General features: G+C 44.8%; 1 protein-coding gene across 7 annotated transcripts in view; it reads right to left on the bottom strand.

The window, feature by feature from the left end:
- Nucleotides 1–15,018, bottom strand: part of SCAF8 (SR-related CTD associated factor 8) — a 315,849-nt gene that overhangs the window by 209,330 nt on the left and 91,501 nt on the right. For all 7 annotated transcript variants that reach the window (XR_013276655.1, XR_013276654.1, XR_013276656.1 and 4 more), the window contains 3 exons: nt 5,453–5,573; nt 4,412–4,552; nt 3,503–3,612 (listed from right to left, as the gene is read on the bottom strand). Coding sequence is in view for 2 of the 7 variants with exons in the window: in XM_077486236.1 (XP_077342362.1) it covers nt 3,503–3,612; nt 4,412–4,552; nt 5,453–5,573 (372 nt within the window). In the remaining 5 variants the exon portion in view is untranslated. The remainder of the gene's footprint in view (nt 1–3,502; nt 3,613–4,411; nt 4,553–5,452; nt 5,574–15,018) is intronic.

The following is a 15,018-nucleotide window of genomic DNA, read 5'->3' as shown; positions in this document are numbered from 1 at the left end:
CACCGCCGACCACTTGGTTTTCAGAGCTCCGCGAGCAGAGAGCAGCTCATTGGAGCGCTGAGCTGTGGAGGGGGAAGAGCCGGGTGTCAGCCCAGGCAAATGGCAGATCCAGACTCCGTGGTTGGGATGACACAGCTCCTGGAATGACATTGGTAACGTCAGCAGAGCGCGGGTCACAGGAGAGAAAAACGAACTGCACTCCTGTGATCCAAATGAGCTTTGGCTATATTTCTCCTTTAAGCGATATAGGAGATTAAAGACATCTGTAGGAAAGGCCCATTCTCCTTGATTCACACAATGGAAGCTAAGATAATCTGCTTTCCAGTTGTCCACTCTTGGAATGTGGACTGCAGAGAGATTGTTGGACAGTGAGGGTTTGATTTACTAAAACTGAAGAGTGCAAAATCTGATGCACCTCTGCATAGGAACCAATCAGCTTTCAGGTTATTTTGATAAAGCTTAATTGAACAATTTGAAGTTAGAAGCTGATTAGCTACCATGGACAAGATTTTGCGCTGTCCTGTTTTAGTAAATCACCCTGGAATGTCTGTCCAAAATATGATCAGGTTCTCTTCCTTCAAGGCATCCAGACTCCTGATGCCTTCTTGATGGCTGATATAGCCAATCACAATGGCATTGTCGTTCTGAACCCTAATTGGGTGCTTTGGAAAGGCATACATGTGAGGTGCCTTGTGCAGGCAACTTAAACAGGTTGTAAACCCTGAGAAAAAAACAAAACCAAAAAGAAAGAAAACCTCTAAGATAAAAAAGCACAATGAGCTAGTATGCATCGCGTCGCTCCATCACTGTGAGTGGCCTCCGTCGCTGTGAGTGGCCGAAGCCGCGAAGACGTCGCAATCACACGGGAGCTGCCATTTAGGGCACGGCCTCTGAAGGTCTGGCAATTGCATCAGCTGCATGCACTCTGAATATCTTCTAAATTGTGCAAGTTTAGGAGATATTCACAGTATCTACAGGTAAGCCTTATTATAGGTTTCCCTGTAGATACAATTAAAAAATAAGACTTTACGTCCTCTTTAAGCTGTCCAAGTTTTAGCCATAAGATTCTGCACACCTGAATGAAGATACTGGAATTTTGTCTCATGAAGTGTTTTAGGGGCATCTATAAAGAATATTAGCACAGAAGCCAATTGCTGGCTAACTGCACGTCCTGAAATATAGGGTCATGTTGGTTGTTCAGTGTCCTAGTCCAGTTAGCTTGATTTTGGCATACTGAAACTACAGCAAGAGCAGGTTGCAGGCCTGGGCCTGCAAGATTAATCACTTCAGCCCTGGAAGGATTTGCCCCCTTAATGACCAGAGCATTGTTTTGCAATACGGTGTCCAATCACATTGTGTCCCCCATCGAATAGTGTCCGCTGTGTACTGCGCATGCAGTACACACAGATTCCAAAAATAGCTGAAGATGAACGGCGCCTGCGCCGTGAGTCCAGTTTCTAGCCCCACCATCCAAGTGGACATAGAGTTGGAATAAAAAGAGCCGAGCACAGCAAAGCCATGCCCGCAGCATGGCGAGCAAAGCGAGCCCGCGAGGGGCCCTCTAATATTTGCAGCCCTATGTCCACTTGGATGGTGGGGCTAGCACCTCCACTCACAGCGCAGGCGCCGTTCATCTTCGGAGATTTTCCAAATCTCCTTCTGCTCCATACTGTGCAATCTCTGCGCCTGCGCAGTACGGGGCGGACACTATCAAATGGACGGACACTATATGCCAGAACGGCGGCACTGCGACGCTTTAACTGACAATTGACAGCTGCTTTGAACAGGACAGATCACAGTTCCTGATCACTGGGGACAGTAGATCTCGGGCATGTCACTAGGCAGAACGGGGAAATACCTTGTTTTCATAGGCAGTTCCCCGTTCTGCCTCTCATCGCCGTGACCTTAGGCCGCCGCCGGACATCGAGTCCGCGGAATCTGCGGTGCGTGCCCACTATCCTGCTTTTACGGACTGATGTACAGGTACGTCAGTTCGCGCCGACCTGCCACAGTATATCTGTGTAAGCAGGTTGGCAAGTGGTTACAGAAAGCTTTTAGAAGCATCTTAAAGTTTTCATCTGCAGAATCTTTGAAAGACAAAAAATCTTCATAAGGTACAGTGAGATGTTTGGATAGAGACAGCAGGATCAACTACAGGAATAGCCTACTCTTTGTAAATACTTTATCCAATGAATAAAATTCTGTAAAAATTTGTGAGGAGAGAAAAATCTTTCAGGAGTGACCGTGCTGTCATGGCCTGCACATTCTATCTATTCATGGGCCAGTAACGTTTTGCAGGGTTTTGTAGGTCTCTTGGTACCCAAAGAGGCATGGGAAGATGGAGGCAAGTCAGCTTGCACAATGCCAAGGCTTTTATGGACAGAGAAAACAAGCTTTTCAACGTCTGCAAGCCTGTCACATGAAACTCTTTTCAATACAGGGGCAGAATTATTTTTTTTTGCAGCCTCCGCCAATATTTCATCAATATGTTCTTTATTTTCTTCTGTCTGCCATATCAAGAGCCGACTCTCATTGAGAAGCAGGAGTAGGAGTGGCATTTTTGAGCCCTGGACGAAGATCGCTATATTAAGGCTTCAATCCATACAACTGAAATGTGACATAGATACAGAGAATTCTGCTTTAATCAAATAGGTCACTTGGTGCGTGCCTGAAACAGAACTAGAATTGTATGCCGAGACTGTGTTAGAACTGGTTCTTGTGGTGGTGAAAGATGCGTTGCCATTCTAAGGCTTAATGCTGTGCAGACCATTCTGAGGCTGATTGTCTGTGATTTTGCACTGGTCCCCTTTCGCTTGGTTTCCCTAGAGCAACAAGTGTGGGTATTGCCAGCTGAGGTATTCACGGAATAGGGTCTGGAGTATAACATAAGCATGTCTTGTAAGGAGTACAATGTAACCCAGGTTTAGATGTCCTGTAGCGAATCCTTGTGGCAAAAGGGGGATGGAAGCGCCTGAGTACCTTGTAAGGGCTCCAGGCTGAAGTAATGGTAAGGTGTGTGACCAGTGGTGTGATTTAACACCTGGTCATCCACCTGTGAATAAGCACTGGGTGGCTGAATTTTAGCACCAAATTTGAAAAGTTTGCACTGTGAAGTGAGTACATTCCAAACATAGCCCTGTTTTTTTTTTATAGTCAAGTTTCTCCATGAAGGAGGAAAGGTCCATCACTTTTAGACAATAGAGCAGAACTGCAGATTCACAGAATGGGGTTAGGATTATAGGGGTATCGCCTGGGGGAGGGTATGTCCTTTAAAGCTTTGTCAGTGTCCAATCACATGAAGGTTCCCCCCTAAAAACCCACAGTGTATGCATATTCTGCCTGTGTCCTGTACAATTAGGATAAGTTATTTGTGTTCTCCAATGAACGCATGGGGGAAACACTTTTTTTTTACCTACTGCTGTCATTCCAAGCTCTCATTTTTTAAGACAAAATTTATCCAAATACTCTGATTTCTATGGTGTAATGAGGTAAAGTATGAAACCTTGATCGTGATTTGGAACGTGTCCTTGGCTTTTCATCTTTTACTATCTTCTTTTCTTCCTTTTCAAACATCTCCTCAGTTACATCTTGTATTTCTTCAATATCCATATCCTTAAAAAGAAAATTCAATACATATATATTTATAAACGTAACGCTGATACATTTTAATCCCTTGACTTGTACCCAGTGCAATAAAGATCTCTGGACATCTTTACCAGACATGACAATAAAGGCCAAGTTCACCTTTATGAAGAAAAAAAGAAAGAAAAAAAAAAAAAAAAAGCGAATTTTCGCAAAAGTAGAAAAGTGCTTTTTTTTCACAGACCCGCAATGCCAGGCTCCTGCAACTTATTTCTCCAGCTCTCTGACTGTACATCTCTATGGGCTTTCAGTTCGAGAGCTGGAGGAACTGTCAATGGACTACAAGTGTGGTGATTATGGGAATTGTATTTGAGAACTTCCTAGTCTGTCTAACGTCGTGTCAGACAAGACTCGTAGTTCTTGTACAGATCCCTGTGAACAAATGCTGTGGGGGACTCCATCAATTTCAAATCTGACAGTTGCTGGCACATCGTTAACAGTGGTGGGGTGGTCGCTTAGCAGCATGTTACACCCTAAATACGGGTGTAACATGTAACATGGTTGCTAAAGGTTTAGTAAACTTTAATCTGAGTAATCTATAATCCTCCATCAATTAAAATATCTTATGTATCTTTTTTCCTTCAAGATCCCAAAAGCACATTACCAAGCTCAAAGACGACACAAAAAACAAACAAACAATCTGTGAAACCAACTTTGTTTTAAAAAAGTAGCCTCAATTACAGTGAAATAACATCTATTTGGTTGTTTGGGTGGTATTTCAGTCTGGGCAACACGTATTTAAGACTCCAATAAATGTTGAAAACAATACCTCTTGCTGTATATTTTGTGAATTATGATGAGGCAGATCTTTCTCTAAAAATGCTTGCTGGCTGTCATCCTGGGATGGTGTAGCAGAGTTTTCCGATTCAGACATAATTTCCTGGGTTTCCTGAACAGCTACCTGGAGAACCTATAAGATCACAGCAATCCAACAATTACTTAAAGAATATGACTAAATGCAATGGGACCTAAGCCGGCCAGAGACAGTTTGAATGTAGGCCAGTGTTGCAGGGACCAGCCCATTCAAACCATTTATAGCCGCCAGCAATAATCATTGTGTTCTCCTGGCATGGGTGGCTCCTTATGCCCCCCCGCCAGGAGAACAAAATAGCTCCGCATGACAGTGTTGATGGGGGAATTGCGCAATTTTCTTTCCTGCAACTTACAAATTTGGGAGGTTTGCGGATTATGGCAAAATTCAAGGGACATCGTTGGCTACAAAGGCGTTACTGTGGGAACCATAACGACAATATTTGCCCGTCAGATTATAGTGAGTGGTAACATGGTCTCTAACTCCCCCCCTTCTTACTGTTCCCAGGGACAGGGGCTTACCACTGGCAGATTTCACAGTGCCCAATCAGCACAGCCCAATACAAGACCATTGTACTTTGCCCCTCTTAGTCATGTAACAAAATGAATGACTTCCATATAATGGAAAAGTACCAAAAAAATACAATTTATTTTTTTCCCTCTTTAGCTTCACAGCCTTCAATATGGTTTTATAGCTCCTAAGAGTGCAGAGAATCCCTATTATCTTACCACATGCAACAAAGTTAGGACAGTATCACTTACCTTTTTCTCCTATATAGGACCAGAAAAGATCAGCAACATTTTACACAGTCTTTTAAAATCTTTTCTAACATAAAACTGATTTTCAATTCACAATAAGGGGAAAACTGGAGTAGTTGATTGGTTACAATGGATAAGCTGCCCCAGATTCTGTCTGCCCCAGTTTTAGCAAGCCCCCCCCCCCCCCCTTGTGATTTCACATCGTGTTTTTTCAATGTGAAAAACAGATCATAATAGTCACCTTTGGAGTATGTTGCTGCTCCAAAAATTGCTGGCGGAATTGTTCAAGATTTTGCTGATGCTGCAAATGTTCCGCAATTTGATGGAAAAGAGAGTTATTCACAGACTCCGATGAAAGAGACCTGAAAATATATTAGAAACATTCGGTTAAATAAAAACAAAACATGAATATCAAGACATTTACCAGCTATGTTCCAGTGTGTAAACTAAATCAAATAAAAGGGAATGACAATGTATTTTAATGAGCATATATTTTACGTTATTGCAGTGTTTTTCTTGATGTGGCTTTTATACTTACACTTACTTTATTCATAAGGAGATTTGAATATTAGCCAGATTAGCTACTGCAATTACTCTGCATATCTGCTTAAAGTGGTTTTAAAGTGAAAATGTTTTTTTACCTTAATGCATTCCCTGTATTTGGTAAGAGAAAGTCTCACTTAGGCCCCTTTCAGACGGGGTGGACTCCATCAAGTGGATTTGCCTGCTCAGCAGGGGATCTCTCTGCTGATCCCTGCTCAGCAGGCAGATGACAGGTCCCTGTCCACTCTGCATAGCGCGCTGTTCTCTATGGGGTGGTAGGATGGAAACTAACTACTTGTCAATTTCCATCTGACTGTTCTCTGATCTGATGGATGGATGGGGAACGAATCCCCATCGGTCTGTTTTTAGCAAGTAGGATCGGATGCCGGCGGGTGACAGCGGACTTCTTTGGTCCGGGTTTTTATTAGAGGTCGACCGATACGTTTTTTTCTCTAGCCGATGCTGATATTTAGAAATTGTGGCGGCCGATATATGATTTTTTGGGGGCGATATGTTAGGACGATTTTTTTTCCCCCTTCATCTCATAAAATCTAACAGTTAGACACCTTTCACACTGGGGAGTTATAATCTGCCTTTTCTTATCAGCATAATCGGCCAATGCTGATTAATTCATAACACCAAATATCGGCCGATATATGCCAACCTCTAGTTTTTATGCAAGGGGTAATGTGGCTTAATCTGCCAGTTAGATCACCTTTGAACCCTTGGGACTTGAACTTAGTTTTGTCAGTGTTACAAAAACAGGCCTTTGAACCGATACAGCATACTCCGTTAGTGCTTCTGACAAGTAAGTTGGTATTCTTGCTTGCTATATCCTCAGCAAGGATGGTTTTGGAATTGGCTGCTCTTTCTTGTAAAGAGCCATATTTGAATATTCATGAGACCGGGTCGTGGTGGGTCCTCTTCCAAGTTTTCTGCCTAAAGTGGTCTCAGGGTTTCACCTGAACCAAGATATTGTCCTACCATTGTTTGTCCAAAACCTGGTCTAGGGAAGAGAAGTCACTACATTGTCTCGATGTGGTGAGAGCAGTCAAGGTCTATTGAAAGATGACCACTCAGATCTGGAAGACTGATGTCTTATTTGTACTGCCAGAGGGTCCTAGGAAAGGTCAGGCAGCATCGAGAACCACTATTTCTAAGTGGATTCGGCAAGTTACAATTCAGGCTTATGGCTGAAAAGGTAAGATTCCACCTTTTCAAGTCAAGACGCACTCTACCACAGCAATTAGTGCTTCTTGGGCGGTGCATCACCAGGCCACCATGGCTCAGATCTCTAAGGCTGCAACTTGGTCTTCAGTACATACATTCACCAGGTTTTATCAGGTTGATGGAAAAAGGCATGAGGATATCACCTTTGGGGGAGCAGTGTGTTGCAGGCAGCGGTATAGGTCCTCAAGTCTGTGGGCGCCCTGTGGGTTGCGTCTCCCTCCCCCCAAATAGCATTGCTATGGGACATCCCATATAGTTAATAACTATGGCTCTGTGTCCCGTGATGTATGATAAAGAAAATAGGATTTTTATAACAGCTTACCTGTAAAATCCTTTTCTTGGAGTACATCACGGGACACAGAGGTCCCTCCCCTCTTTTGGGAGTTGTTTATATTGCTTTGCTACAAAACTGAGGTGCCCCTGGTAGGAGGTGGAGTTATATAGGGAGAGAACTTCCTGTATTGGATGTGCCAGTGTCAATCACCTGAAGGTACCTATATAGCAATAACTATGGCTCTGTGTCCCGTGATGTACTCCAAGAAAAGGATTTTACAGGTAAGCTGTTATAAAAATGCTATTTTTTTTGTAATTTTTTAATGAAGTAGACGAGGGGTCAAACTGCTGTCAGTTTTTTTATTTTTATTTTTTGCCATCAACGTCCCATCACTTTCCATCCTCCAGACTGCACAGGCAGTGTAAAGAAATCTCTTCAAAATGAGAGAGATCCCATTGTAAACAGCTGTCACTGTTCTGGTGACAATCCAAAACGTTTGACCTTCCCTAACTTTTGGTTCTGGCGATAAAGGTCATCTTAAAAAAATACAATAAATAAAAAATGGTGCCTTTCCTTTGCGGGGACACAGACTGCAATAAAAATGTTAAAAAAATGTTGGCTTTAGATACACTTTGAGAATAGCTGATACAACATACCAGCCACAAAGTACAATGTTTTTAATAAGGTGGCCAACGTACAGAGTTAACCTGGCCATACATGTAAAGATATTTGCCCGTTTTTTAATTACTCAGTGGATGGCCCTGTCAGCCACCTCCTGCCCAACACCATTTGATTAAAAAAAATCAAATGTGCAGATGGAAAATCTTCGGCCGAACAGCACCAGATGTAGACTGCTTGGATATTTTGACAACTTGTGTGGTCAGCTGTAAAACTACAGTAGCAGCAGTGGGAGAAGTGTCCATCCAAGTTATGCAAGCCTGCAAGAATCAACATGTGTATGACCAGCTTTTCTTTTTCAAACTTAAAGACCAAATAGTGGTCTTGCACACCTGGACCACACTCCTGGTAGGGAATCTCTCCCCAGAAAAACAAACAGTGGGATTTTGATCATTAAAAACATAGGCATCATTGATAAACTGGCAGATCCACTGCTAAACAATCGACCTGGATGCTGCCTGCCTTTCCTGGGCTCTTCTGGCTGGACAAATAAGGATTCCTGACCTGTGCCGACAACTCAAGTAGACCGAGTGTCTGAACTACCTCTAGAGTAGGTAGCAATCTTTCTCCTGCTGACTGTGGATTAGAAGAAAAATAAAAAAGCAAGACACTGTCCTGATTCAAGTGAAAACTAGAAACGACTCTAGGCAATAGAGATGGATTAGGACGCAACATCACTTTATGATGTGCGACCAAGAATGGCTCACTGCATGAAAGAGCCGCCAGCTCTAACACTCCACTTAGTGAAGTGATAGCAACCAAAGAAGCCATCTTCTGAGATAAGGGACTAACAATCTCCCAATTGGTTCAAAAAATGGCCCCTGCAAAGACAGCCAAGAGCGAATCCCAGTCCCAAGGACACAAGAGTGGCCTGACATGTGGGACTATCTACAATACATGCTGTATGAAGTATGAATCCAGGAGTAAGAAACAATAGCCTCTGGAAAAAATGGATGGGAATGAACTTGAACACTTAAAAATGGTACTTAAGGCCAATCTCCTTTCCCCTAATGATTGGAGAAAGAAAAGTTCCTACTCATATTCCTGTGGGTGCCACTTCCTGGCTTCCTCCAGGAAAAAAAATATTTCCAAGTCCTGTAATCGAGGTTCCCTGAAACCAGGTTCCAGGGCTCAACAGTGTTGACCATTAGGTCCTGCTGGACTGGGAGTGTTCAAGGAGCGACCCCCGAAAGTCTTGATATGTCAGCGTACCAAGCCCTCCTGAGCTAATTCGGCTAACACTATTATCAGTGTTACCGTCTGCCAGATTCTTCGCAAAAGATGTGGGAGAAGTCAAAACAGAGGGAAAGCATCAAATAAGGGAGAACTGATCCCCTTATTTAGGATACCAGTGCATCGGCCCCTATAGCCTGTGGGACTTTCATCCCAGACACAACCTATTCCCACTTGTTGTGGAACTTGGAATCTAGTAGATCCACCTGCACAGTTCTCCCTGCCATTATTCTATACCTGGAGTATGTACTAGTGATAGAGACAGCAGACAGAGTGTGGTTCACCTATCTGAGCACAGGACTCCTGGTGGCTGATGTATATGCCTGCGGAGGCATTTCCAGATTGCACCTACAACTGGTTTGTCTCAACATCCAGGGCAAGGCGTACTGGCCAAAAATCCAACATATTGATAGGCAGTATTGACTCCTGTGGAGACCAAGTCCACTGAACTATAGCCACCTTCAAACCAACTGGAGAAGCTGGCATCAGTGTTTATTTTGCCCATCCCTTCTCCAGATCTCGAACCATCAACCACCAATTTTAGCTCTGCTATACCCCAGGAACAGAGCCCTCTGGCAATCCAATGCCTGGATCTTCATGTTCCAGACAGAGACTGATCCTCTACCAAAGACCTGATGTAGAACTGTATGTAGGGAACGTGCCTTGACCTAGATACAACTTCCTCCAGCAGAAGTGTATCAAAGGAAAAACTGGAACAAACTGCTTCCCGAACAAAGATTGTTGAGGTAAACTGAGATTGGCACACCTGCATTTTCAGCAAGACCAGTACTGGGCTGGGAGCTTTATGAACCCTCGGACCTGTGGCCAGCCCGAAGAACAGAGTCACACAAAAAAAGGCAAATTTGCACGGCAATTTGAAAAAAACGGCACATGAAGATATGAGCCATTGATGACTATGGCCCCCAAAATCTACCTCTCATAGAGAGGACAACACTAAATGGACAGAGCCTACCTGAAAGAGAAGGATGCCTAGCAGCTTAAGATCTAAGCTAGACCTTATGTCCCCATTTGGTTTTGGGACCACTACCGATTGAGGTTTTTTTTTTCTTCTTTTAATAATGAACCCAAACCTTCTGCTCCAAGAGTCAAATGCAAGGCAAAAGAAAGACTGACGACTCTGTGGCAGACCCCAAAAGCCAAAAGAGGCGTACCTAACCTATCAAGCTTTTGATGGCTAAAGATGGAGCAAAACTACCCTCTTCTTCTGGCCTGAGATATTCTCAAACACAGCAGCCTCAGATGCCTCCCTCACCCAGGTGGGGAAAAGCTTACAGCATCTGGTATTCCCAGGCAGTGTCACATCAATATACTAACCAGGCTTGATCCTACTAAGACTTCAATCAACAGAGATCAGGCATTAACAAGGTGATGCGGTCGCAGTCCATCTGATGAAAAATGTATGCGTCAGGAAAATACTACAATGCCAAACACCACAGTGGCTCAGATGCATCTGAAACCACTGTCCATTAGGGGGATGTGGACACTGCCAGATGACTGAACCTGAGAGCGGTGTACCCGCCTCCCCAGCTGCCTTTCCTTTCTGGAACCATTTGACTGTTATAACAGGTAAATAACATAGCAACTATATTAGCCAACCTAATACACAGTCCCCCAAGGATGCAGGCCTAAAAAAAATGTTGGCTTACAGCTATTCAAACCCTTACGTATGCAAGTATCTAAGTTATGCAAACATGCAGGCAGACAAGTATTTTTGCCATTCATGTATTTATGTATGCAGCTCAAGGCAAATAAGCACATATGTATGTAGTCCCTGGCAAACAAGCACACATGCATGCAGTCCCAGGCAAATAAGCACATATGCATGTAGTCCCAGGCAAATAAGCACATATGCATGTAGTCCCTGGCAAAATAAGCACATATGCATGTAGTCCCTGGCAAAATAAGCACATATGCATGTAGTCCCTGGCAAAATAAGCACATATGCATGTAGTCCCTGGCAAAATAAGCACATATGCATGTAGTCCCTGGCAAATAAGCACATGCATGGAGTCCCTGGCAAAATAAGCACATATGCATGTAGTCCCAGGCAAATAAGCACATATGCATGGAGTCCCTGGCAAAATAAGCATATATGCATGTAGTCCCAGGCAAATAAGCACATATGCATACAGCTTAAAGTGGTGTTGCCACCAAAAAATAAAAAAGTGATTAAAAATCGTAAAAAAAAAAAAAAAAAATCAAAAAAAAATAATTGGAAAAAAATATATATTTTTACTCACCTCTAAATAAATACCTGTTGCTAGGGGTTCCCTCGTAGTCTGCCTTCTTCCTTGCCCGGGCTGGTGACGTCACTTCCCCTCGCGCCGCACAGTCATCTGGGACCTGTCACGTGTCCCAGATGACTGTGCGGCGTATCACGGCGCCCTGTGCCACTCGCGCATGCGCAGTGGGTGCCCGGCTGTGGCTTCACAGTGCCCACAGTACGAATGACGGCGCCGTGAGCGGAGCGGGGAACGAGGGGGGCTTCGTTCCCCCGCATCGCTGGACCCTGGGACAGGTAAGTGTCTGATTATTAAAAGTCAGCAGCTGCAGTATTTATAGCTGCTGGCTTTTAATTTTTTTTTTTTTTTTTTTTAGGGGCACCCCACTTTAATGTAAATAAGTACATATTAATGCAGTACAAATTAAACATGCCAGTATGCGTTTAAGCAATATGCATTTATGGAAGCATGTGCTTATGCAAAACACATTTATGCAATACGCGCCCATGGAAACATGCATTTAACGCAATAAGCAAGCATGCATTTATGCAACACGTATCTATGCAAACATGTCCCTTTATGCAAACCTGTATCAACATGTATCTTTATGCAAACAATTATAACCATATATCTTTAAGAAAAAACAGATTTTTATGCAAACATGTTTTATCAACCGTAGATTTCAGCAACTGACAGTTTTAGCTAGTTTGTAAGCATGCACCTGCTTAACTGCACTTGGCTCCATACTAGTCCTGCAGGATTTAACCAAGCACATATGCATCCAATGCAACCTCCATGCTGTTTCAAAACAGCGAAAAAAAATAAGCTTCTGCAGACCAAACACATACTATACTTAAAATGCACCCATAGTCATGTTTTTACAAAGGTGTATATTTAAACATGCATTTAACCAGTTGCCGACCGCCGCACGACGATGTACGTCGATAGCATGGCACGGGCAGGCATATTGGCGTACATGTACGTCCCTTGCCTCCCGCGGGTCGGGGGCCCGATCGGGCCCCCGCCCGGTGCCTGCGGCGGTCGGTATTCGTGCGGGAGCGATCCCGGACGAGGGGACGGCCATTCGTTCATGGCCACCCCCTCGCGATCGCTCCCGACGAATAGGAATCCCCCGTGACATCACTTCCTCTCCTGTAATGTAAACACAGGAGAGGAAGTGATGTATTCTCTCCTCCGTGTCGGTATTTTCCGTTCCGACACGGAGGAGAGCGGATCGGTGAGTTGCACCAACACTCTACACACACAGTAGAACATGCCAGGCACACTCACACCCCCCCTTTACCCCCCGATCACCCCCCCAATTACCCCTGCCCCCCAGTCACAGTGACACCAATGTCATTTTTTTTTTTTTTTTTTTTTTTTTGCATTGGTGTCATTTGTGACTGTAATAACTGTTAGGGCAGTTAGAGTTAGCCCCCTTTAGTTCTAATGTACCCCCCTAACCCCCCCAATAAAGGTTTAACCCCGTGATCACCCCCCGTCGCCAGTGTCACTAAGGCTGGGTTCACATTGCAGCGGTTTATGAGAACGAATGTGATTCGCACCGCACTGCAGTGCAAATCACATCCGATCTCTGTGCGATTCGAGTTCAGCCATTCGCCGCACCCGCCGCACCCGCCACACCCGCCGCACCCACCGCAAATTCGCACGGGACCCTTTTTTTGGCCCGCAGCAGAATCGGATCGCATGGGTGTTCACACCATGCGATCCGAGTTTGCAGATCGCACTGCGATATGCGAACTGATCTGGGGGTGTCAGTAACATTTCACTGACACTCCCAGCAGTTCGCATAGGGCAGTGTGAACTGCCGCCGGGAGGCATGCGATGCGGGAACCCGCCGCGGATTTGCGGCGTTTCCGCATCGCTCCAGTGTGAACCCAGCCTAATAAGCGATCATTTTTCTGATCGCCGTATTAGTGTCACAGGTGACGCTAGTTAGGCAGGTAGGTATTTAGGTTCGCCGCAGCTTTTTATAGCGCCAGGGACCCCCATATACTACCGCATAAAGCCCCCTGATTGCCCCCTAGTTAACCCTTTCACCAGTGATCACCATATAACTGTTACAGGTGACGCTGGTTGGTTAGTTATTTTTTATAGTTTCAGGGCACCCACCATTTATTACCTAATAAAGGTTTAACCCCCTGATCACCCGGCGGGTGTCATTTGTGACTAATAACTGTTAGGGCAGTTAGGGTTAGCCCCCTTTAGTTCTAAGGTACCCCCCTAACCCCCCCAATAAAGGTTTAACCCCGTGATCACCCCCCGTCGCCAGTGTCACTAAGGCTGGGTTCACATTGCAGCGGTTTATGAGAACGGATGTGATTCGCACCGCACTGCAGTGCAAATCACATCCGATCTCTGTGCGATTCGAGTTCAGCCATTCGCCGCACCCGCCGCACCCGCCACACCCGCCGCACCCGCCGCAAATTCGCACGGGACCCTTTTTTTGGCCCGCAGCAGAATCGGATCGCATGGGTGTTCACACCATGCGATCCGAGTTTGCAGATCGCACTGCGATATGCGAACTGATCTGGGGGTGTCAGTAACATTTCACTGACACTCCCAGCAGTTCGCATAGGGCAGTGTGAACTGCCGCCGGGAGGCATGCGATGCGGGAACCCGCCGCGCATTCGTGGCGTTCCCGCATCGCTCCAGTGTGAACCCAGCCTAATAAGCGATCGTTTTTCTGATCGCTGTATTAGTGTCACAGGTGACGCTAGTTAGGCAGGTAGGTATTTAGGTTCGCCGCAGCTTTTTATAGCGCCAGGGACCCCCATATACTACCGCATAAAGCCCCCTGATTGCCCCCTAGTTAACCCTTTCACCAGTGATCACCATATAACTGTTACAGGTGACGCTGGTTGGTTAGTTATTTTTTTATAGTTTCAGGGCACCCGCCATTTATTACCTAGTCTCACTAGTGTACCCCTAAATTTAGGGGTGTCTACTTTCCAAAATGGGGTCATTTGGGGGGGGTTTGTGCCATCTTGGCATTTTATGGCCTTCAAAACTGTAACGCCCTTAGAAAGCCTGAAGGCGGTGCTTGGTTTTCGGGGCCCCGTACGCGGCTAGGCTCCCAAAAAGTCCCACATATGTGGTATCCCCGTACTCAGGAGAAGCAGCAGAATTTATTTTGGGGTGTCATTTCACATATGCCCATGGCATGCGTGAGCAATATATCATTTAGTGACAACTTTGTGAAAAAAAAAAAAAAAAAAAAAAAGTTTGTAATTTTCCCGCAACTTGTGGCAAAATATAAAATATTCCATGGACTCAACATGCCTCTCAGCAAATAGCTTGGGGTGTCTACTTTCTAAAATGGGGTCATTTGTGGGGGTTTTGTGCCATCTTGGCATTTTATGGCCTTCAAAACTGTAATAGGTAGTGAGAAGTGAACTCAAAAATTTACGCCCTTAGAAAGCCTGAAGGCGGTGCTTGGTTTTCGGGGCCCCGTACGCGGCTAGGCTCCCAAAAAGTCCCACATATGTGGTATCCCCGTACTCAGGAGAAGCAGCAGAATTTATTTTGGGGTGTCATTTCACATATGCCCATGGCATGTGTGAGCAATATATCATTTAGTGACAA

This window comes from Lithobates pipiens, unplaced genomic scaffold, assembly GCF_037356315.1.
Source record: "Lithobates pipiens isolate NorthernLeopardFrog02 unplaced genomic scaffold, aLitPip1_a1.2 Scaffold_18, whole genome shotgun sequence".
In the NCBI taxonomy this organism is placed as follows: domain Eukaryota; kingdom Metazoa; phylum Chordata; class Amphibia; order Anura; family Ranidae; genus Lithobates; species Lithobates pipiens.
Note: the sequence above shows the minus strand (reverse complement) of the source record. Positions and strands in the feature narration are given on the sequence as shown.